Below are 23,183 nucleotides of genomic sequence, written 5' to 3' on the forward strand. Positions count from 1 at the left end.
TGTGCATCTATGAAGTTACACGAAAAATACAAATAAGAACCTTCCTTGTACACTTTGCCCCTTTCTAACCGGATACGTTTTAACACAATGTTTAAAGCCAATTGATCAATCTACTAAAAACATGTATAACTTTTGGTCAAAATAATCAAAGTGGTCGCCACAATTTTAGGAAAGGTCAATAACATGTCGATAATGAGGACCACATGACGGTAAATAAACTCAGCATAGATAGCATAGATAGCAGGATTTATATTTTGTATTTGCGCCAGACGCGATTTTGTCATCAAAAGACTCATCACTGATACTCGAATCAACTGGTAAAGATACCTTATAAAATATATGAACAATGACCTGAAAATAATTAGAATGGAGCAATATTTTACCTGTAATGCAATTTAAAACTCAAATAATAATATTTGTCTAACTTTGACTATTTCACAGTTTGTATTTGAGTAAGTCTAGTGAAATTACCAAATATTGATTTCACATTATCAAAATCAATAAATTTGAACTCTCTGTATGCTTTTTTTTTTTTTTTGGCTTTTATATAGATACTAGAATATTTAAGCGCTTAGAGCAAGGTTCACATAAAAATGTATTCTTCAAACATATAACAGACGTATGTCTTTGTAAATGTGTTATTAAATTCAAAAATAAAAGAAGAAACAAAATACATTTTTGTAATACTGCCATCAAAACCGGCAAATCTGATTAAATCAACCTATGAACTGTTTATCATTGATATACAAATATACCTGTTTACCTATTTCACAACCTTTATTTACTAAACCTAGTGATCTCTGTGTTAAATCAAAGAGGGACCGAAAGGTTTTGTCAATATAAATAAAAGCGCTCCTTTCCAAATCAATACTATTTATTATTAAGTATAATACAGTTTTCTTTATTCCTGCTTTGCGCTTGTTAACGCGAATATCTTTTGAGAGTTATAGATTTTGTTCATTCTATTTAAAAAAAACACGCGTATCGTTACCCATATGGAAAAAAAGTTATCAAAAGATAAAATCAATCCACTACTATTCTCTTATCTAGAATTTTATTACTGGCAACATCAACTGAAGATCGATGTTCATTCTAATTTCAATTTGTTCTCTTTTATTAAGTGTGGAAAGTTTCTTGGTGGATAAGCCGCCAAATGTTGGAGGCCAGCCTGTCTTGTCAGGTCAATATCTTACCGTTACCACATACTTTGAAGACAAGAAGCTGCAGCAACAGGAAACACTCCGACAACGACAGGACACGGATAAATTACGGCATGACACGGACCAAAAGCTTGCTTTACTAGCATCACAGCTTCAGCAGAAATTCGACAATCTCGAACAAACGCTTGTGGATGAGAGAAAGCTCAACAAAACAAAGGAAGATCTACTCCTTCTAGAACAGAAATACCACACACTTGAACAAAATCACAAATACTTGAACCAAGAACATTCTACGCTACTGAAGAAGTATTCCGTGTTAGAAAATGAAATTATCGCAATAACAAACAAAACAAAACATGCCGAGGAAAAAGATATATATCAAGAAAGTTTCAATAATGGGATTGACATGCGCATCCAAATGCAGGTAGAGGAATTAAACACAATTAAAAATAAAAGTCTAGAGGTTGAAAAAGAAGTACTGTCTTTAAAACAGTTGGCAAGCATAAAACCCCTGAATGCAATAAACGTTATACAACAGACCGTTAATACTTTGGCAAGTCAAACTAATTCCTTAAGAGTAAACGAACAGGCACGGAGTCAGGATTTTCTTGCTTTGTTCAATATGACTGTCGATACAAAGAAAACTTTGGCCGAATTTAGTAAAAATGTGAACAGTCAAATTCAGGAACTTGGATATAATCAGTCTGTGTCGTTAGTCGCAATTGAACATAATATGACTAGTGAGTTGTATGCCTTTCGGATAATTCAAAACAAAACGTTAGTGGATATCAAAAGCATGGTACGTGATGCTGAGAATCGTTCAAACGGGACACTTGCTTCGCTACAAAACCAAATTAGTCAAAGTGTTGAAAAAGGTATGTTGAACGAACAGTTTATGTTCATAGAATTGCCGTTTGTTAATCTAGGATAAAAAAAAAATATGCATACTTTTCATGTCCTTTAAACTGAATTTGACATTTAAGAAATGCCAAATTCTTTCTCTAGTTTTCGTGGACAAAGTAGGATTCAATGATGCTAGTTGCATGTGTTCATAATTTGCCAATAGCGCTTGCCCATACCAATTTGGAATGAACTTGAGATACGTAGTTTCGTTTTGGTAGCGAATATAAAATAGCCCAATCTGTATCAAAAAGTTGTTCGATAGCATTATTAAATTTTTATTTTTTTAAACCTTTATTGAAACATATTATGAAATAGATGCTTAATAAATAAATATGTTAACATTTGGAATCAACCACTTAAAGTATGACAACCCTAATATAGTGCACGAAAATATAATTCAAGTTTCAAGGAATAATATCGAGTGAGTTACTGTTTGAAACATTTTAAGACAATTTATACAATTACTATATTCCAAAGGAACGGGTTGATAAGGTAACAGCCCCAAGTAAGACGTGACACCAATGAACATGAACAATAGTATTGCTGAAAATGACGTTGAAAAAAATGAGTGCATTCAATTACTATTCAAATACCTGTCACTTAGAACTGAATTTCGTATAAATTTATTTATCAATGAAAATTTCTAGTAACGTTACCCTAACAAATAACTTTAACAATGTTTAATGTAAGGATTTTCTTATCAGGTCGTATTTGGAACAACTTTTTGAAATTTTGTATCCTAAATACTCTTCAACTTTGTACTTGTTTGGCTTTATAAACTAGTTTGATATGAGCGTCACTTATGTGTCTTATGCAGACAAAACGTGCGTCTTGCGTACTATATTATAAACCTGGTACCTTTGATAACTATTTAATGGCTATGTACGTCAATAACTATGACATGAAACATGACAAATATAAACATACGTGTCTTTTTATAACTGGCAAAAACAATAACAGTAATTAGTTTGTTTTAAAAAGCTTACAAAATATTTTTTTCACACATTTGTAGATTTTTAATTATAGCACCACATAATTGAGATCAAAATCTACTGTTTATCTACATAAAGAAAGGTCACTTGTATGAGTACTATGCGTGCTATAATATAAATAATAATACAAACTTATAGATAAATTCAGTGATAATGCGAACTTATTATCACAGACAATCTTATTTCAAGCGTGCTTAGTATTCATATACATAGAGAAAATCACTAGGACCGAAAATTCAGATGATCTTACTATTCTATATCTGAATTTTTTGTAAAATTATATTACTTGACACTAGTAATTCTTTTAAATAATTGCATATATAAACAGTGCATTTTAAAATCCAAGTAACGTTGGGTAACCCAATTTGCACGTTCTTTGACAGTCTATTTAGCTATGTTCGTTTATTCAAGAAACAGACCAAATTTTGGTTCATTTTGTAGATGTATTCTTATCAACTATTTACTTCCACATAACAATAAAATGTAAATTATTTGTTTACGGTCATTTTTAATTGTGAAACGCTTCATGCATTTCGAAAAACAAACCAGTTCAGTTCTAATGGGCATTGATATAGAACCAAGAACGTGTCCATAGTACACGGACGCCCAACTCGCACTATTATATCCTATGATAAGTACACCGTGAAAGTGGGGTCAAAATTCTAATTTGGCAATTAAATTTAAATGATCATATTATAAGAACATGTGTACTGAGTTTCAAGTTGATTAGACATCAACTTCACCAAAAACGGCTTTGACCAAAAACTTTTACCAGAAGCATGACAGATGATCTAACGAACGAACGAAAGAACAAGCGAACGGACTCAGATAACATAAAACATAATGTCCTCTAACTGACCTTTAATTTGAAACAGTTCATAATAAAAAAAAATACAACTTAATATATCATTCAATGTTAATATAAATATGCTACTAGGAAAGTTAAAACTTAAATCCAAAGAAACACAGTTCTCACTTGATATGGAAATAAAGTGATATGGTATGAATTCTATGGAAACCGGAATATCCAATCAAATCCATATAGTATCATTGTATGGCCTTCAACAACGAGCAACTAGCATAACGTTAAGAAAGCTATAAAATTTTCCCAACCGTCACAAAGAGTAAACACAAAAAACAACAGCCGGATTGATGTACAAAACAATTAATGGAAAATGCATATTAAAACCGTGTTTAAGTTCAACCACTGAATAATAGGTTCTTGACTACGGATAGGCACATACACTATTTAGCGGGTTTTTAACATTTTTACGAACGCACAACCATCCAATAACGTGGTCATGTGTGTGTGTCTTTTGTATAACAGTAGATACATATTGATGTCCTTCGTGTTACTCGTGAAATATATTTCGGCGACTGGATGTCTGCGCATGGACATAGTAAATGTACTAGCAGATTAATGAATATATACTGTCTTCCCATAAAACGTTATAAAATTGTCCAAGCATTTTGACATGTGATTCGTCTAACTTGAAAAATGACATTGTTTATAGATAAAGCACATAATAAATTAATGAATACTATAGTGCCTTACAAGATTTTGTGAGGTAGACGAAATTGACTTTAAAACGATCGTATTGACTTTTGATGTGCAGAAATAGGCAGATCGGACATATTTTGACTTTAGTTACTTACTTCTTAAGTTTGGGATTAATTGTAATTAACATATTCCAATGAGACTGAAAAATGCTTTTTTTTATTATGATAAATAATAATTTTACCTGCCGTAGTCGTGCGTAAAATATGTTTCGGTATTTCTCTTACGAAAATGACTTGTTTAATGGAACAAAACGTATTATTTGTAAACTTTCTCTTTACTCTTCACAATAGGCTTTTAAAAAATAACCTTTCAACTGTATATTCCGAAAATTTTGTGAAAATCGAATAAGTGGCAATTCGTACCTTTCATACCTTAACTTTCATTGATAAAACATAATATTGACTCGTCCAGTGTCCAGTTTGAAGGTCATTTTAGTTACCGTACACATTCATGCACGTTCTAATTAATCAATAGTCATGTATGAAAATCATAAACAAGTTTGAAGGTAAACTAATAACAACTTAATCCAATCAAATTGCCTACGATTCAATAACAATGACCAGTCCACATCATAAAAATGTATAGGGGTAAACTGGGTAGGGAGAAAATGTCAGATATATTAAGTTCATTATTTTGCAATAACGAGTAAAAATTTGTTAACCAATAGATTTGTTATAATTTCATAAACATGTCGTTATGTATTGGTATAGTTTTTGGATCTTTCATTAGCGTATTTAAGGCTGTAGAAAGTTTGGCCTTCAAAAGTCAACATAATCATTGACTTTATAAAGAAAATTCGCCTTTTTAAAACATTGAATGTTTCACAAATAATACGCGACAACAAAGCAAAATCATTTCTTAAAACACTGCAAAAAAAATGATTCTGATTGATGCAGTGGTATTGTCATAAATTGCACTGGAGTGAACAGTGGTACATCAAACGTCGAATTCCCTCACACAATGTTAGCACACACTATAAAGCATAAAAAAAGAAAACTTAATAGTAAAATAAAAGAAAAACCGTGTCTACAATATCAACCTCATCATCAAATAAGAAATAAAATGACTGAATTTCCAATTCAGTTACATCAAATTAATTATCTAAATGTTGGCTAATACTCTGATCGGAGTCAACATTGTGTGACTGAGTAAAGTAACATTTATAACAACATATTACTATAATTTTGAAAAACTTTCCTACTTCCGACTCTGTAACGATTTAGTGCAAAACAGGGTACATATTCATATCAAATTCATATCTTCGGGTTCTGATCTTGCTCTTTGTTTAAATTGGAATTTTTAAATACCAATAAGTCATCCGTGCATATGCTTTAATGTTTTTTTTGCTATTTTTGTATTAATCTTGACAAATACAATTGTATCGGAAAACAAGGTTTTGGATTTTCACAGTATTTATTTCCTTTTTTTCAGTTGCCATGACAGCTATCGTATCAACCGATGTAACATTATCCGCTGGAAGTATTGTGAAGTTTCCGGATGTTAGATTCAGTAAAGGAATGGGTGATTTGTCAACCTTTAAAAGCACGGGAGAATTCAAATGTGGTAAAAGTGGCTTGTACATTGTGTCCGTTACAATCGAGTTTAATTATAACGGTAGTGAATTCTATATTTACGTCAATGGTAGCGTACTCACTAAGAATACTAAAAACCAACAGAGTCAGTGGTGGCAATCATCTTTAGCAGTTACAGCGATTGAACTTAATATGAATGATATTGTGTGGGTACAGATTGGTATTCATAGTACTTCTGTACGTGCAAATTTCCATTCACATTTAACAATTATCAAGATACACTAGACTCTAAAGTTGAAATGGAATATCAATATTTCCTGCTAAAAACAAATTGTGATTGTTTTGTTTATTGGACTATCCTTTGAAATAATAACTACATTAAATATTGATAACACAAATTTATAAAAGTTTTGAATAATTTTTTTGAAAAAAAATATTGAACAAAATGACAAAGAGTATATAATTGAGATCAAAATAGTATATGTAACTAAATATTATATCATTGTACATGTTGTATATAATCAAGTTTGTATTTGATGTAAACTTTGTTTCTTTTTTTTATGGCAGATCATTCACTGTCTTTTTGAAAGTTGTTAACGATTGTTGTAAATGACGCAATTTGAAGCTTGTTATACTGTGAAAACAACCTTAAAATAACAAAGCTGTTTTTTTATAAATAGCCCACTCGTGTCATTTTCAATTGGCTTTTTTTTTTTTATCAAATTTGAGACCTTAGTGACAGTGAGTCGCAAACTCCCTTTATTTTATCATATTCAATACCGAGGGATAATCAAGAATAATGTTTGCACTTTCGAAAAAAATGAAAAGGTTATTTTTTTTTTAGGGAATAATTGTCAATTGATAAATCAAATATCATATTGATCATCATAAATGGAATATAAAGTGATGTCGTATCCGAATAAACTTACATGAAAACTCATTTTTTCTTCAATGTTGTTTATATCAGTACAAAAGGAAGGGTCCCAGAACTGAGTCCCTTGGACTGATCTCTCTTTAGACGAATATAACCCATGACAAACAACTTTCTAGCATCTGCATCTACCTAGGTTATCTCAAATCCAGTTAATTGAATAGGTAAGAATGATACTGTATTATATTTGCTTCAAATCTATAGAAAAATATTAAGTATTATGAGACTAATGATTAGTCCGGAGGCCCAATTGCAACCTAATTTTGTAACCCCTCTTAAGCCAAAAATGATTTAAATGAGAATTTTGGAAACCACATGATGAGAACAAATTAATACGGATATAAAGCAATGATCAAATTAACATCATGTGTGTATTTTTTTTTAAACTGCCTTAAAAAGAGATGCACTATTGGATTAATAACTAACGAAAGATGTCCTTCTTTTTTTAAATGCATTATGAAATTTTTACGTTCAAAATGAATCAATATTGCTGGTATTTCTATATTTTTGTAACCATAATATTTTGTATGCAGTTCTTTTGTTATTAGGTTTATGTTAAATGTAATATAGTTGATCATTAAAATAAAGATTAGGATGGTTTGTTATGTACCAATAATTAAACTAAATGTATTCTGCCATTGTATAGGCATTGTGATTAATAAATTGGATTATTTGTAATTTTTGTTTTGTGGTCATTTCAAATATTTTTTTTAAAGACTCATTTTTCCACTTCAGTTTGTTTTAAAAATAACAAGATATAGTACCCTAAAAGACGTGCAAAGAAATTATCTCCAAAAACAAAATATGTGTTTATTGGACACCATTCGCAACCATATGTGTATGTTTAGTTAACGTAACATTTTTACCAAAAATCTAATTGTGGCATACATATTACACGTATTACACAGGCAAATTTTGTTCACGTGAAATTAACGTTAAATTAACGTAAATTTCACATGAAAAAATTCACGTGAATTTCACGTTAATCGAGCTTATACGCGTAATTCACGTGAAATATTTAACGTGAATTTCACGTGAAAAATTTACGTGAATTTCACGTGAAAGCTTAATTCACGTGAATTTCACGTGAAATATCTGATTCACGTGAAATTAACGTGAAATATTTCACGTGAAATTCACGTAAATTGAGCTTTACGTGAAATTAACGTGAAATCTTTCACGTGAAATTCACGTTAATTGAGCTTTCATGTGAAATTCACGTGAATTGAGCATTCACATGAAATTTACGTAAAATTCATGTGAATTGAGCTTTCATGTGAATTTTTCTATATTATTATGTTTGCACTGATGTATTATAACATTTGAAATGATTTTTATCATGTACAAATGTATACATAGATGTATAAGTCATATTGTGTGGTCATCAGTTATGACAAAAACCAATCATATTCTGGATAAGAACTATTTGCAAAAGATGCCAATTGTTTAGATGGTTTTGAAGAAATAACTAGTTCACCTCACCACATATTCATGTTCCCATTTAAAGTCAGAAACCTTTTCAGTGGTTGTCTATAATCTCATCTTAATTAAAAGAAAATTATTCAGAGAATTTGGTGTTGATGGCAGCTCTTGACTCATATTGTAATTGTTTATAGTCTCTGGTCAATTCAATAGATCATGGCAAATCTTTGGCTTTTGTTGAAGACTGCATGTTAGCACCTATAGCTAAATGCCTTTCGGGTGTTTTTGTTGTTTTATTGCTGTCTGATTGATGTATACCTCATATCTCATTGTATTAATAAACTAAAAAAGAAAGTTCTATGAAACAAAGGCTAGCTGATATACAAATGTACCATATTGAAAGTCTCTCTGTAATTAACAACCATTTACTTCTTTTTTCATATAGGCATATACCATTAAAAAATTTCCAAGTTTGGCTGCACAATATAAAGCTAAAAATTCTTGTTATTTCATTTTTTTATATAAAATTTATTTTAAAAACATTTACATGATATATATGCATTTTCATTTTTTTTTAAATGTAACTCGTACATTTTTGTATGTTGACACAATAATCTGAATTTGAATTGTATTGTATTCTGAAAGTACTTATGGTTGAAAAAATATACACAATAGTTAATTCCAGTTGGTAATGGTATAAATTTCTTGACTACCATGTCTGTTAATAATGTTTAAGAGTCCACTTCTGCATATAATTGATATTTGTACCCAAGGATTCCTTCATACATTTACACTTATTATCCTTGGATGTTGCTCCAATGATAAAATCCTGTAATGCATACTTAGCAATCATACTCTTGGAATACTTCCTACAGTTCCTGTAATACAATAAAATCAGCATGTAATGTTTATTTCTGTATTGTAGTCCAGCAAAAAAGGTAACATCAATTTAATCTCCAATAATTTACCAAACTTATAATTAGAAGAAAACTGTATTGTATTTTAAGCTCTGACATGATCAATTGGTGATTTACCCTTTTTATCTGTTTTTGTTTTCGCCCGAGTTAACTCTTAAAGTCTTACTATATCATATTTTAGCATGGTTTTATATTTCAATAGTACATTTAGTAGGATAAAACCTTGACAGTAAAACCTGGGTTTTCCCAGTATTTCCCACCGGGGTGGGCAATACTCATAAAACACAGGTTTTTACAATCCCTGTTTCAGGACATTTTATAGTTCGCTATTCTGTATCAGTTTTCTTATTGGTGAAAGCTGTAGATATGATCATTTATAGTTAGCAGTATTCAGTCATTTGGACTCTAGTGAATAGTTGTCTCATTGGCAATCATACCATGTTAAATTTTTATAATAAACTTCTTAAATGAAAACAAACTCTATTCATGTAGGTGTACTTAGTGCCTATAATAACACAACTCATTATTTTCAAGCCCCCTTCTTACATGTCTTAGCCTCTTACAATCATTGCTTACACCAAATATAGCTGATCAATATCTTAATTGATTATATACAGTATACAACAAACAGACTAAAATATGAAACTTAATATTGACCAATGAATCATCATAATGAATATCAGGTCATGGTAAGATGAACCATGGCCAGACAGACATGTACTACACCATTATGACCATTCAATCAGTTGCAGACAAAACAAAAAAATACCTAATTTATGATATCAGTAATTTTTTTAATCTTAGTCAAGCTATTTTGATATTCTAATTTCCTAAAACTACAAGCATAACACATGGGTATATTATAGGATTAAACACATTTTTTTCTAGAGGTTATTGATGTGCAGGTCGATTAACTCACAAACTGAATAAAAGTCGTTTGTTTATGTGTTGCATATATATTTGTTTTTCGTTCATTTTTTTTTTACATAAATAAGGCTGTTAGTTTTCTCGTTTGAATTGTTTTACATTGTCTTATTGGGGCCTTTTATAGCTGACTATGCGGTAGGCTTTGCTCATTGTTGAAGGCCGTACGGTGACCTATAGTTGTTAATGTCTGTGTCATTTTGGTCTTTTGTGGATAGTTGTCTCATTGGCAATCATCCCACACAATGACGTCATTCAATAAATTGCGTCAAGCCCGAATGACCGTTCTTTTGGACCTATTTTAAGGAAAAATTTTCTTGAGCATACATAAATAAAAACTGACTTTATGTAAAAAAAAAAAAGTAGGGGTGTGATAAAGGGTATGCAATATTGATTTAACAGCAGACTATTTATCAAATATGCAAAAACTACTGTATTTACTACTAAACATATATATATGATAAATGTAACTACATGCCTATTCCATATATGTATATATAGCAGATTATTTTTTCCCTTGATCAGATCTGTTGATTGAAAATGTTTTTTTTTATTTTGTCAGTTTGTGTTTCAAGACTCCTTTTTAAATTTTCAGATTTCAGCCTTTTTGTCATACCAAAAAATTACCATTTTGACTACAAATACCACATAACCAATACATACCAGTTACATGTTCTGTAGCTATAGGGTCTCATCTACATGTATTTCTAATCAATTCATTCATTTCATTGTATAACTTCAAATCCTCTTACATGTACATCTTGGGAGCAACAAATGTGCAATTCTGAAAATTTAAATTCCATTAATTATTATAAATATAAGCCCTGAACCTGATTAATGTTTTCCAAATAAAAAAAAAGGCAATACAAATGAAAATTCATTTAGATATACAACATGTACAATGTAAATCAAATTCACACAGGCAACTATTGTAAAAAATATTCGCCAAAAGCAGTGAATCAGATAATTCGGTCAGATAGAAATTTTTTGATTTTTCGGTTGACATACATTTGTAATAACAAGAGAAAAAGAATCAAATTTCTCTTTCAGTCAGACAGACACTAAAACAGGTTGGCACAGACTGCAACAGCTAGTGGCAACAGAGAAAACAATTGATTTTTTTTATAACCAATAAGTGTCACTGTGAACATCACTAGCAAAATGACTATTACTAGTTTTATAGATTGAACTGTTGTCAGGATCATAAACAGCTGACTAAGCAGTATTTTTATGTTCATTGTTGAAGGTCAGAATAAAAGTGGCCTAAAAGTGGTTATTTCCCCTTCATTTTGAATGTGGATGACCATGATGGTTTTCTTATTGGTAATCCTACCACATCTCCTTATTTTTAAAATTAAATTTCTAAAAATGTTTAATCTGCAACAATTAAATTCTATTCATATACCAAAAAATGTACACCTCTACTTTTGCATAGACTGATAGGTACTATTTCTGAGACTGTACCAAAAATATGTATTACTGGAAATCCTAATTCGTTGGGACCAAAACTCCCAAAATCAATTCCAACCTTTCTTTTGTGGTTATATAGTCCTTATGTTAAAATTTCATAGATTTCTGTTATCTTATACTAAAGTTATTGAGCGAAATCTAAGAAAAATGCTTATTTTGGCCCTTTTTGGCCCCTAATTCATAAACTGTTGGGACCAAAACACCCAAATCAATCCAAAACTTCCTTTTATGGTCATAACCCTTGTGTTTAAATTTCATAGATTTCTATTAACTTTTACTAAAGTTAGAGTGCAAAAACCAAATGTCTTCGGACGATGACAAAGAAGATGACGCCATTGTGATACTAATATACATTACACCCAAAATTTTTTCAATTTTTGCTGTCGTATAAAAACGGCAAAATTTCCTCAAAATTACCAATTAGGGGAAGCAATCAAACAACCAGTTGTCTGATTCATCTGAAAATTTCAGGGCAGATAGATCTTGACCTTATAAACACATTTACCTCATGTCAGATTTGCTCTAAAGGCTTCGGATTCAGAGATATAAGCCAAAATCTACATTTTACCCCTATGTTCTATTTTTAGCCATGGCGGCCATCTTAGTTGGTTGGCTGGGTCATTTGACACATTTTTTAAACTAGATACCCGAATGATAATTGTGGCCAAGTTTGGTGAAATTTGGCCCAGTAGTTTCAGAGGAGAAGATTTCTGTAAAAGTTTACAGACGACGGACGCCAAGTGATGAGAAAAGCTCATTTGGCTCTTTGGGCCAGGTGAGCTAAAAAATACATACTTTTTGTTGGATGCTGCATCATAATTATTACAAGTTAAATGAATGCAAGTCATTGAGTACATACATGACATATATGTAGTTACTAGTACATAATATTTGAAGATAAAATAAAGGATAATCTAATTCTTATCAGTCTCTGGTCAGTAATGAAGCCACACAACAGTGAAATGTAAGTCTCAGAGATGCACATACAATCATTGTATATACATGTATTATGAAGATTAATACTTACCATTGGCTGTCAACATACATTTTATGTACATGTAAAAATGGACTGTCAGGCATGGAGTCATTGGACACTGCATGTAGGTTACTTCATTCCAGTATTACCAGTATCAGTCATAATCAATAGTCAACTCCTCTGTCCATTCCTTGTTATATTGCTGAAAGGGTGAAAACAGTATTTAGCATGTGGACACAATACTATTCAAAGAGTTTTGCAAACAATTAGCTTGTAATATCCATGAATTTCTTTCTATTTGTCTTAGACTTGGAATTGTACTACATGTAATTATCTACAAGTATCAAATATCATGAGCCTGTGTCGCTCACCTGTCTTCACTGTTGTTTTGAAAATCACAATTAATAGCATTAGATACCCTTTAAATGATTGAGGCAAAGTTTTATTAAATTTGGCACAATAACTAAAAGCAGGTCATTCCATTCATTGTCATGATTGTTGTCTTACAATAGTAACTGTCATTATTAAATTAGTTTTCAAGTTGTTACCATTTGAAATTGATTTTTATACAATTTTCCCTTAAACTTCTATAATAAACCCCTTTGATCTTATATTTTTACCACTTTGGTATCGAACCTTGCAATTGAGGCTCAATTTCATAGAGATCCATAGAAAGGTACACTGTATGGGATTTGCTCATTGTTGAAGGATTTACTGTGACCTGTAGTTTTATAATATGTCTATTGATCTTGGGTCAAGTTGGGTGAAGGGAAATAATACCATATCTTCTTATATCTACATGTATATATTCCTTCAGATGTATGAACATACACAAATGATGCACAATGTACATGTATATTATTCAAGGGTTTAATGTTCGGATACCAGATACTTGTTTTTACCCATAATTATAAAAAGGTTTAGTCCATTACCCCAAAAAGTAATCCAAACCTTCCTTTTGAGGTATGGAACCTACAATGCTACATGTACAAAGTGGTACAATTTTATAGAGATCCTACACATACACCATGTACACAATTTATTGCCATGAAACATGAAAAATGCTTGTTTTGGACCATAATTCCAGATCAGTTTCTGCTAAAATAAAATAGTCTGAACTGAAACAAATTTTACACTTGATATGCAACTTGTCATGGAAAAACTATACAATAAATTATAATCATGATAAATCATAATAATCAGATCAATATCTTCAAGCATATATACATGTAACCCCAAACAAGAGGCTCTCAAGAGCCTGAATCGCTCACCTGGTAAACAATGCCTTATTAACTAAATTAATAAATTAATGTTTGTTGGCTGTTGTAAATTAAACAGAGTAACAAAGGCCATGTACTATCCTGAAATACCTTTTAAAGCCTCTTAGGAACCTCTGGAAAGAAATGGGCATGAGTTTGCCCTACACTTGATTAAGACACAGTCTAGGTCAATCTGATGATTCACAATACAATTGCTATTAACAGTTTATCTGTATCTATAATAATATTCAAGATAATAACCAAACACTGCAAAATTTCTTTAAAATCATCAATTCAGGGGCATTTTACCTGAAAAACCAGTTACCCTATTCAGCTGAAAATTTCAGGACAGGTAGACCTTGACCTAATAAATACTTTAACTTCTTGTCTTATTTGCTCTAAATGCTGGAGTTTTTGAGATATAAGCCAAAAACTGCATTTTACCCTGTGTTCTATTTTTAGCCATGACGGCCATGGTTTTTGACGAAATAGAAAATAAAACACAAACTTTATTTTATACACCCTACTGATCATTCAGTTGAAGTTTGGTTGAATTTGGTTGAGTAGTTTTAGATTTTTTAAAGTTAGCAAATATGAAATACAAAATGTGAAAAATTGTCATTAATTAAAGGACAATAACCCCTTAAAATCGACAATTTTGGTCATATTAACTTATTTGTAGATCTTACTTTGCTGATCATTTTTGCTGTTTACAGTTTATCTTTATCTATAATAATATTCAAGGTAATGACCAAAAACTGCAAATTTCCTTAAAATTACCAATTAAGTGGCAGCAACCCAACAATGGGTTGTTTGATTCATCTGAAAATTTTATGGCTGATAGATTTTGACCTAATGAACATTTTTATCCCCTGTCAGATTTGCTCTAAATTAGATTCTTGAAATAGTTTACGACGACAGACGCCAAGTGATGGCATAAGCTCACTTTGGCCCTTCGGGCCACGTGAGCTAAAAAAGAAATAAATTGATTATTTGCATGATATTTGTGGTAGTTTTCTATAAATTGTTATCCAATTATGTTTGATAACAAAAATCAACACAAGTGTTTTCTGATACATTGTATGACGTTAAATGGTATCTAATGTAAAAAGTGAGGTACAGCCACCTGCAGAATAAGAGTGTACGACAGATTAGGCATTTGTGCTGGCTTTCAGTTACTGCTAGCAAGTCTTGAAACTTGTCAGTGGTTGTCCTGTGTCATGTACAAATGTATGTGATATTAAACTGCATGTGTTTTGTTATCTAGCTATATATACATGTATGACTTTGAGTTAATCATAGATAAGATACATGTAGTACAACATGTACAATGTATTATGTAGTATCGGTTTGAATCATAAACAAATATTCGTCTTGTCGCTAATTAGTGAGACTGTAAATTATGTTTTGTTTTGATAAACTAGTCAAAAATGAGTAAAAACAACGATGTACATACAATGTATATGTTACAGTAAATAGGTGAAATTAGGAATTACACGTAAATACTAAACATTTCAGTAAATACCTGTAATTACTAGCCAATTTAGTAATTACATGTATTTACTAGTTGTTTCAGTGATTACTGGTATTCACTGATTTTCTTTGTCATTTTTACAGCTATTTACTGACTTGATATTTTTAATTTAAAATTAAAGATATAATTCAAGACACAAAATAAGAAAGTAAAAAGGTAGGTATTTTAGGGCTGACTTAATTAAGGATTTATTTAATGAATATAAGGCACACCTTTAGTGGTTGTGAATTGAAACTGAAAAATGGTTGTTTTAAAAGTATTGAAACTCCCTTAATATCATTTGCAGCAGGCAAGACAATGATATCAATCCAAAATTAAGATATACATTTGTGAGAAGTTTATAGGCAACTTTGCCAGCTCTTTTTGATGATAAACATTTGATAATGCCAAATTTGGTTGAATAATTCTTAAAATCTCATAATTTCTTTATATTGCAATCTTCATCAGGCATACTCTGCTGACTTCATTTGCTTTAATATTTTATATTAATCAATAAAATCAAAATCACTCATATTATATATGTCCTTTTTAACCTATTTTTAATTTACTTTACATTATGTTTGAAAATTACATTGTGATTGTTCTGCTCATTTTGGGCCCCGTGGCCATGGTTGGCAAATAAAATATTTGTTGTTTGTTGTTGTTGTTGCATATAAAGTTGCCCAATGACATAAGTCAAATTCCTTTTACAAAATAGTTTTATTTACAACTTCTTTTGTCAAACTGTTGTGATAAAGCTGACATTCTTCACAATCAAATTTATACAATTTGATGGTGTTAAGAGTCACATTTCATATTTTTGTGTTTCTCTTTTTTTATGAGTTTTTCAAGACCTCCAAACTCCAGCTTATATACCTGCAACAAAATTTTATTATCGTTTTTATCTGTATAAGAATGATCTTTTGTGGATTAAATAAGCCATTCCTTTTGATTTTCTTTCAATGTTGTCATTATGATTATGTTTCTTTTTGTCGAGCCTGCGACCTTTGTCGCAAAAGCGAGACACAGCAAGCTATTCTGTCGTCAGCATCATCCACAAGTATTCACTATGTGGTTAAAGTTCTTTAAATTTTGATAACTTTCTTAAATTATCCTGGATTTCTACCAAACGTGAACAGAAGCTTGACTATAATTATGAGATAATTTTCAAGAAGTAAATTTTGTGAAAATAAAATCAAGTTTTTCCGTATTTTACTTATAAATGGACTTATATGCCAGTTAACATTACATTCACATTGTAGTTAAAGTTTTTTAAATTTTATAACTTTCTCAGAATATCCTGGATTTCTACCAAACTTGGACAGAAGCTTGTTTATGATCATAAAATAATTTCCAGAAGTAAAGTTTGTAAAAAAAATCCCTTTTTCGAAATCCCTTTTCGTATTTCCTTATAAATGGACTTGTTTTTTTTCCCAGTTAACATTACATGTATACACTCTGCGGTTAAAGTTTTTTTTAGACATTTATTAGATTTCATAAACCATCCTGGATTTTAACCAAATTTGGACAGAAGCTTCTTACAGCACTAGTCAAAAGATTTGATATCCCCCCATTTTTGTTGAGCCTGCGACTAACAGCTAAAGTAGACGAGATACTGGATTCTGCGAAACCCTTACAATTTTAAATATGAATACATCAGTAACCTATCTCCAGCTAGGTGTTGAATTGAAGTTCACATAAATACATATTCAATGAGGTCCAATTAGTCACTTGCAAGTGCAAAAATCATCAACCATGTTTCTCTGCTTATTTAAGTAAAATAGAACCAGATTGACTGCTAAAAGTGAATTATAATTTCACTATATAATTTTCATTAATAATTTAACAAACAAAAAAATCATATTTAATTTATTTAACATCTCGTAGCTAATGCTCTTATAACAAAAAAGGTACATTTTAGGCTAATCACTTTTTAAGAGTACTCACTGATCTTCTATAGCTAGAATTACCATAACTTTTGATCAGCTTACATTGTTTTAACAGTTATTAAATAGGTGTCAAAATTCATTTTAAAATTAGTAATTACTGGTAATAACTGGGCCGTTTCAGGAATTACTTGTATTTACTAAGTACATCAGGGATTACATGTAATTCCTAAATTTTAGTAATTACACATAATTCCTAATTTCACCTACATGTATTTACTGTAACATATATATACGAATTGTAAAACATGAAAAGTATTTTGATAAAATTGAGAATAGAAATGTGGAATGATGTCAAAGAGACAACAAATAGACAGTTTAATTATTATATATGTCTCTGTTATAATACTGCATGAATTGTAACAGTAAACAAATATCAATAACGATAAGTACTTAAACAAAATTAAAGGGATAATAATTTTTCGTTTGCAGCAATACACATACATGTATTCGCCGAATTTTTCAACATTCTTTACCATACTCTGTTCAAATAATAAACATTATGCAAGTAGACAACATATAAAAAACAAGTGAAACTGCAAGCTACTGCTCACTGACGATACCCCCGCCGCAAGTGGATAATATTAATTGTGTAAAAATATTCAAGTGTTCAGTAAACAGGAAGTTGTCGAGTGATGAATCTGAAAACGCATCACACGGTATAGCTGACTTATATTAACCCTTAAACCAAATTTCAGAAATCCTTGTATTGTAGTTCCCGAGAAAAATGTGACGAAAAATTTTCAACTTGGCTATCATGATTCATGTGTAAAATCAAACAAGTGTTCGGTAAACAGGAAGTTGTTAAGTGATGAATCTGAAAACGCATCACACGGTACAGCTGACTTATATCAAGCCTGAAACCAAATTTCAGAAATCCTGGTAGTGTAGTTCCTGAGAAAAATGTGACGAAAAATATTCATGGGACGGACGGACTGACTGAGACAGACGGAAGGACAGACAGAGGTAAAACAGTATACCCCCTTTTTTTCAAAGCGGGGGTATAAAAATCAGGGCGAATCGATCATGGGCGAACAGCCACAGGTACTTGGGCGAACGTGAAACATGTCGAACGGACACTACATCACTATACCAAACTCGAAGATGAAAACATTCAGTCATTGCAGATTTCTGTTTATTCCTGCACTATTAAATCATTTGTTTGAGTTACCTGTAGTATATCCTCGAGTATTTATTAATATTCATAGCTCCTTGGTATTGGTTGTCTTGTTAAATTGGCTAAAACAAGTACTATTGTTGTTGACAATCGGCGGCGTCCTTCTCTTCAAAACGCGTCATAATCTGTATCTTTCAAGCGTTTTAAAAAATCCGAATCCGGAATAGAGATTGGCGGATATTTGCTGATGTTCAAAGCATTTCTCTATGTAAAAAAAAGGTATCCCCATTCTCAAGGAATTGTATATTTAAATATACAATTCCTTGCCATTCTTTTAATATCCTATATACTATACAAATTCTTGGAACATATAACAAATTATTTTGTTTATAAGCATCCTTTACAAAGGAGCACCTCCACATGGACAACCCTTACAACCCTTTAATCTATAAAATTAATATAATAACTTATTTAACTATAATTTTGTAAAATAATATATATATAAAGATAAATGTTTAACTTTAATTCAATGAGAAATAAACCAGCCTTGTCTAATTAGCAATCATTTACCACACATTTAGCTTTCAAATACGGGGCAGATCCAGAAATTTTCATAAGTGGGGGACCACTGACTGCCTAAGAGGGGGCTGCCCCAGTCACACTTCAGTGATTCCCTATATAAGCAACCAAATTTTCTCCCCAAAAAGGGAGTGGGGGTGGGGGGGGTGGGGGAGGTGTAAATCTGCCTCTGAAATAATATTTTACTGTCAGTCAATAAGTTTTCATAACATACATCAAATTTAGAATGGAAGTGGGAAACAATTGTCAAAGAGACAACAACCTGTCCAAATAACAAACAAAAAACAGCCTACTAAATCCATCTAAGACACTATGTATATTAAAGACCATAAATTTATTCATTATAAATAAAGTTAAAAAGATAATTAAAAATTTGAAATCAGTTCTGAAGCAAATTTTATGGGTAAAAGGGGGGGGGGATTTACCACATTCCCACGGTACCTTTTCTTTTTACAAGTCTTCTCACACTTTTATTAATATCCTGGACCCATATCTGTCAATTATTGCAACTTTATTTACTTTGCCTTTTTTTCTGTAACTGTTTTCCTACATTGATTGGAATAAAATTCCCATAAGAATGGGGACACTCAAAATTTTACATTAACCTTTTTTCCAGAGTTAATAAGGACAATCCTAAATAAACTACTTAAAATATACCTAATATTTAATACCAAAAATTATAATAACTAAATAAAGATAAAGCTTTTTACATGTTTTAGTTTAAATTTTCCCCATTGTTTGACAAACACGGACAACTCATCAACTCTTTAGGAAAATCGAGAAATCTTTTACATTATAAAAAACAGTATGGAATATTTTTAAAGTGTACAATTTAAACAAATAAATTGCTATCTAGTCAATACACATATAATCCCTGATATGATATTTTTTCTTCCTTAATTTGGGTGAGGGATCAAGTTATTTAAACATTCACCACTTTTATAATGCATGTTGAATCAGACATTTTTGACATTTGTGAAAGCATAGCAGTTTTATACTGCACTTTAAATAGAAACTTCAAAAATTAATATACATTCAAATTAATTTACATTTATTGACAAAGTATAGAGTACATATAAAACTCTTTTCTGTATGCTTACTGTGTTTATTCACATGTACTAGTTAATGTTAAACTTATGTGCAAATTCAAATTGCTCACAATTTTTTTGGACTTTAATTTAATAGTTTGAGGAAAAGTTTCATGCACAGTAAAAAAGGGAGATAAGTCATATTTGGAAGAAAATGATCTATTATCCTTTTTTTCTTTGAAGAAATGGGAAGTAAAGAATCTATTACAGTAACAGTAATCTACTTCATAAGTTGGAGTTATCTTCATTTTTTAAAAGTATTAAAGTAAAGAAAACATAAGATGTGTGAAAGTAATTAAGCTTACAAATTAATAATTATAGAAACATTACCAGTAAATCAATTAGTCCAGCACTATAATATATGCATCTATGAATTTGAAATTCAAATAAGTTACACATGTATACAAAATTCCATTTTTGTGATTCTACTAAAGATAAATATAAACAGTGATAAAAAAATATATTTCAAGACCAACATATTTTTGTAGTTGCATTTATTCCACTATCAAGGGAGATAATTCGTGCTTAAAAAAGGATAACTATTAACCATTAACATTGGTTCTAAGTCCTTCTTTTCTGTACATCTTTAGACACAAAGAATAACAGCTTTGAAATGATTCAATTTTGCAAAACTGAAATGAACAATAGTATGTGTAAAATTCATGTGAATTTGTTTTCATATTGCAAAACTTTAACTCAATAAATTTAAATTTCTCTTATGAACTCATGGTTTAATTCAGATAAAATGAAACCTAAATTTCACAGGAGTTTTGATTCATGTTTATTTCATGTGAATTTAATGTGAAATTTTTCACGTGAATTTAACATGAATTTTTTCACGTGAATTTAACGTGAAATATTCACGTGAATTTCACGTGAAAATATAAACTTTTAAATTAAATTGAGATTCCCAGGGAATATATGATACATATAATACAAGGTATGAGATGTTGACAAAATTATTGATTTTCAGTTAATTTTTTATAACTTAGACACCATTTATATTATTTCACGTGAAATTCACGTGAAATTTTTACGTGAAATTCATGTGAAATAATTTCACATGAAATTCACGTGAAAATTTAATGTGAATTTCACGTGAAATCTCTTCACGTGAAATTAACGTGAACAGTTAACGTGAATTTCACGTGAAATCACTTCACGTGAAATTCATGTGAAATTCACGTGAAATTAACATGAAATTCATGTGAAATTCATGTGAAATGAGATTCACGTGAAATTCACGTGAGCAAAATTTGGCTGTGTACGCAGATAACTTTACAAGAAAGTTATGTTGACGTTCTATTGACATGCTTCATAACTATACATTAAGATACATCTTTAATCTATGTATTTCTTTGCTATGCACAGTTAATTGTTAAATTTAGGTCAAAACCCTAATTCGGTCAATACATTTACATGTTCATAAATATTTATGGACATGTGTACTAAGTTGATTAAGTCGATCTACACTAATCAAAAACTATGATCTTGCTGAAACTAAATCTTTGACCTGATACGGAACAGATTGAGGGATGAACAATAAAATCAGCTGCTATCGTAGTGCGGGCACACATATACAAATTACTTTTTTACTATGTAAACATAAGAAAGAAGATGTTGTATGATTGCTAATGAGAAAATCTTTACAAGAAACAAAATGACACATAAATTAACAATTGTTTGTCACGATATGGCCTTCAACAATAAGTAAAGACTTTACCGCATATTCAGCTATAAGTGGCCCAAAAATTACAATGAAAAACAAATCATACGAGGAAACTAGCAGCCTGATTTAAGTGAATTTCAAGGCGCGTTTTTGGCGTATTGAATTTTAAACCTGATGCTTTTTGTTATCTATTAATCATGTTTTTCTGTGTCTAATATGTTCTCCTATTTATTTGTATTGTAGTCCTGTAATATTATGTTGTCATTTCAATGTTATATTTAACTTTGCCATTAAAGTGCGAGGTTTGGCATGCCTTAAAACCAGGTTCAACCCACCACTTTTATTCCCCTTTAAAAGTGTCCTGTACCAAGTCAGGAAGATGGTCATTGTTATATATTGTTCGTTTCTCTTTGTGTTGCATTTTAACGTTGAGTCGTTTGTGTTTTCTCTTATTTTTGAGATATTGAGATAAGACGTGGCACGGTACTTGTCTATCCCAAATTCATGTATTTGGTTTTCATGTTACATTTGTTATTCTCGTGGTGTTTTGTCTGATGATTGGTCTGTTTCTGTGTGTGTTGCGTTTCGATGTTGTGTCGTTGTTCTCCTCTTATATTTAATGCGTTTCGCTCGGTTTTGGTTTGTTACCCCGATTTTGTTTTTTGTCCATGGATTTATGAGTTTTGAACAGCGGTATACTACTGTTGCCTTTATTTAAGTACAAAAAAATGAACAAAAAACAGTTATGTAACAAAGCAAAAAACGATCATTATTTAGGCTGTTGATTTCGGACAACCACATACATACAGAATGTTGTGGAGTTAAACATGTTTGCGGGATCGTAACTCACCTTCGACAGTGGTGTACCAGTACAACATACGAAATAACTATCAACATCAGTTGTTAAAAGGCTTATTTGGATACAAATAGAAATGAATCTGACAATAACATAGAGTGGACGTCGCCGTCTATTTGTTAAACAACAAAAACACACTAGGTATAGATCTGAGAGTGTCCCCTGTTACGCTATCAATAGTTGTACTATCATATATCAGAAAGTTAACAGTTAATGCAAGTCAAAAGTATAAGTTGCGTTTATATTTAAATCCTGCAATAAAACTCTAGGAAAAAAATACGTCCGGATGGTTTTATAAATGTAGAAACAGGTTGTTCAATGGATAGCCTAATGTATTGCAAAAGGTCTACCCGTATCCTCATTTCTTC

The 23,183-nt window shown here is 30.8% G+C and overlaps 1 protein-coding gene and 1 long non-coding RNA gene across 2 annotated transcripts; one reads left to right on the forward strand and one right to left on the reverse strand.

The window, feature by feature from the left end:
- Nucleotides 1-1,058: 1,058 nt before the first annotated feature.
- LOC139486415 (chromosome partition protein Smc-like) lies at nt 1,059-7,641 on the forward strand. The gene is made up of 2 exons (XM_071271287.1): nt 1,059-2,035; nt 6,048-7,641. Exons 1-2 carry the CDS (start codon nt 1,084-1,086, stop codon nt 6,431-6,433), a joined length of 1,338 nt encoding a protein of 445 aa, XP_071127388.1. The 5' UTR covers nt 1,059-1,083; the 3' UTR covers nt 6,434-7,641.
- Nucleotides 7,642-9,008: 1,367 nt separating this feature from the next.
- On the reverse strand, nt 9,009-18,823 carry LOC139486416 (uncharacterized). Its single transcript, XR_011655578.1, has 4 exons — nt 18,678-18,823; nt 12,840-12,990; nt 11,006-11,126; nt 9,009-9,379 (listed from the first exon to the last, which is right to left on the reverse strand). It is a non-coding gene; the product is annotated as an uncharacterized lncRNA (long non-coding RNA).
- Nucleotides 18,824-23,183: the final 4,360 nt, after the last annotated feature.

The sequence above is a fragment of the Mytilus edulis genome, chromosome 8, assembly GCF_963676685.1.
Source record: "Mytilus edulis chromosome 8, xbMytEdul2.2, whole genome shotgun sequence".
Taxonomy (NCBI): Eukaryota; Metazoa; Mollusca; class Bivalvia; order Mytilida; family Mytilidae; genus Mytilus; species Mytilus edulis.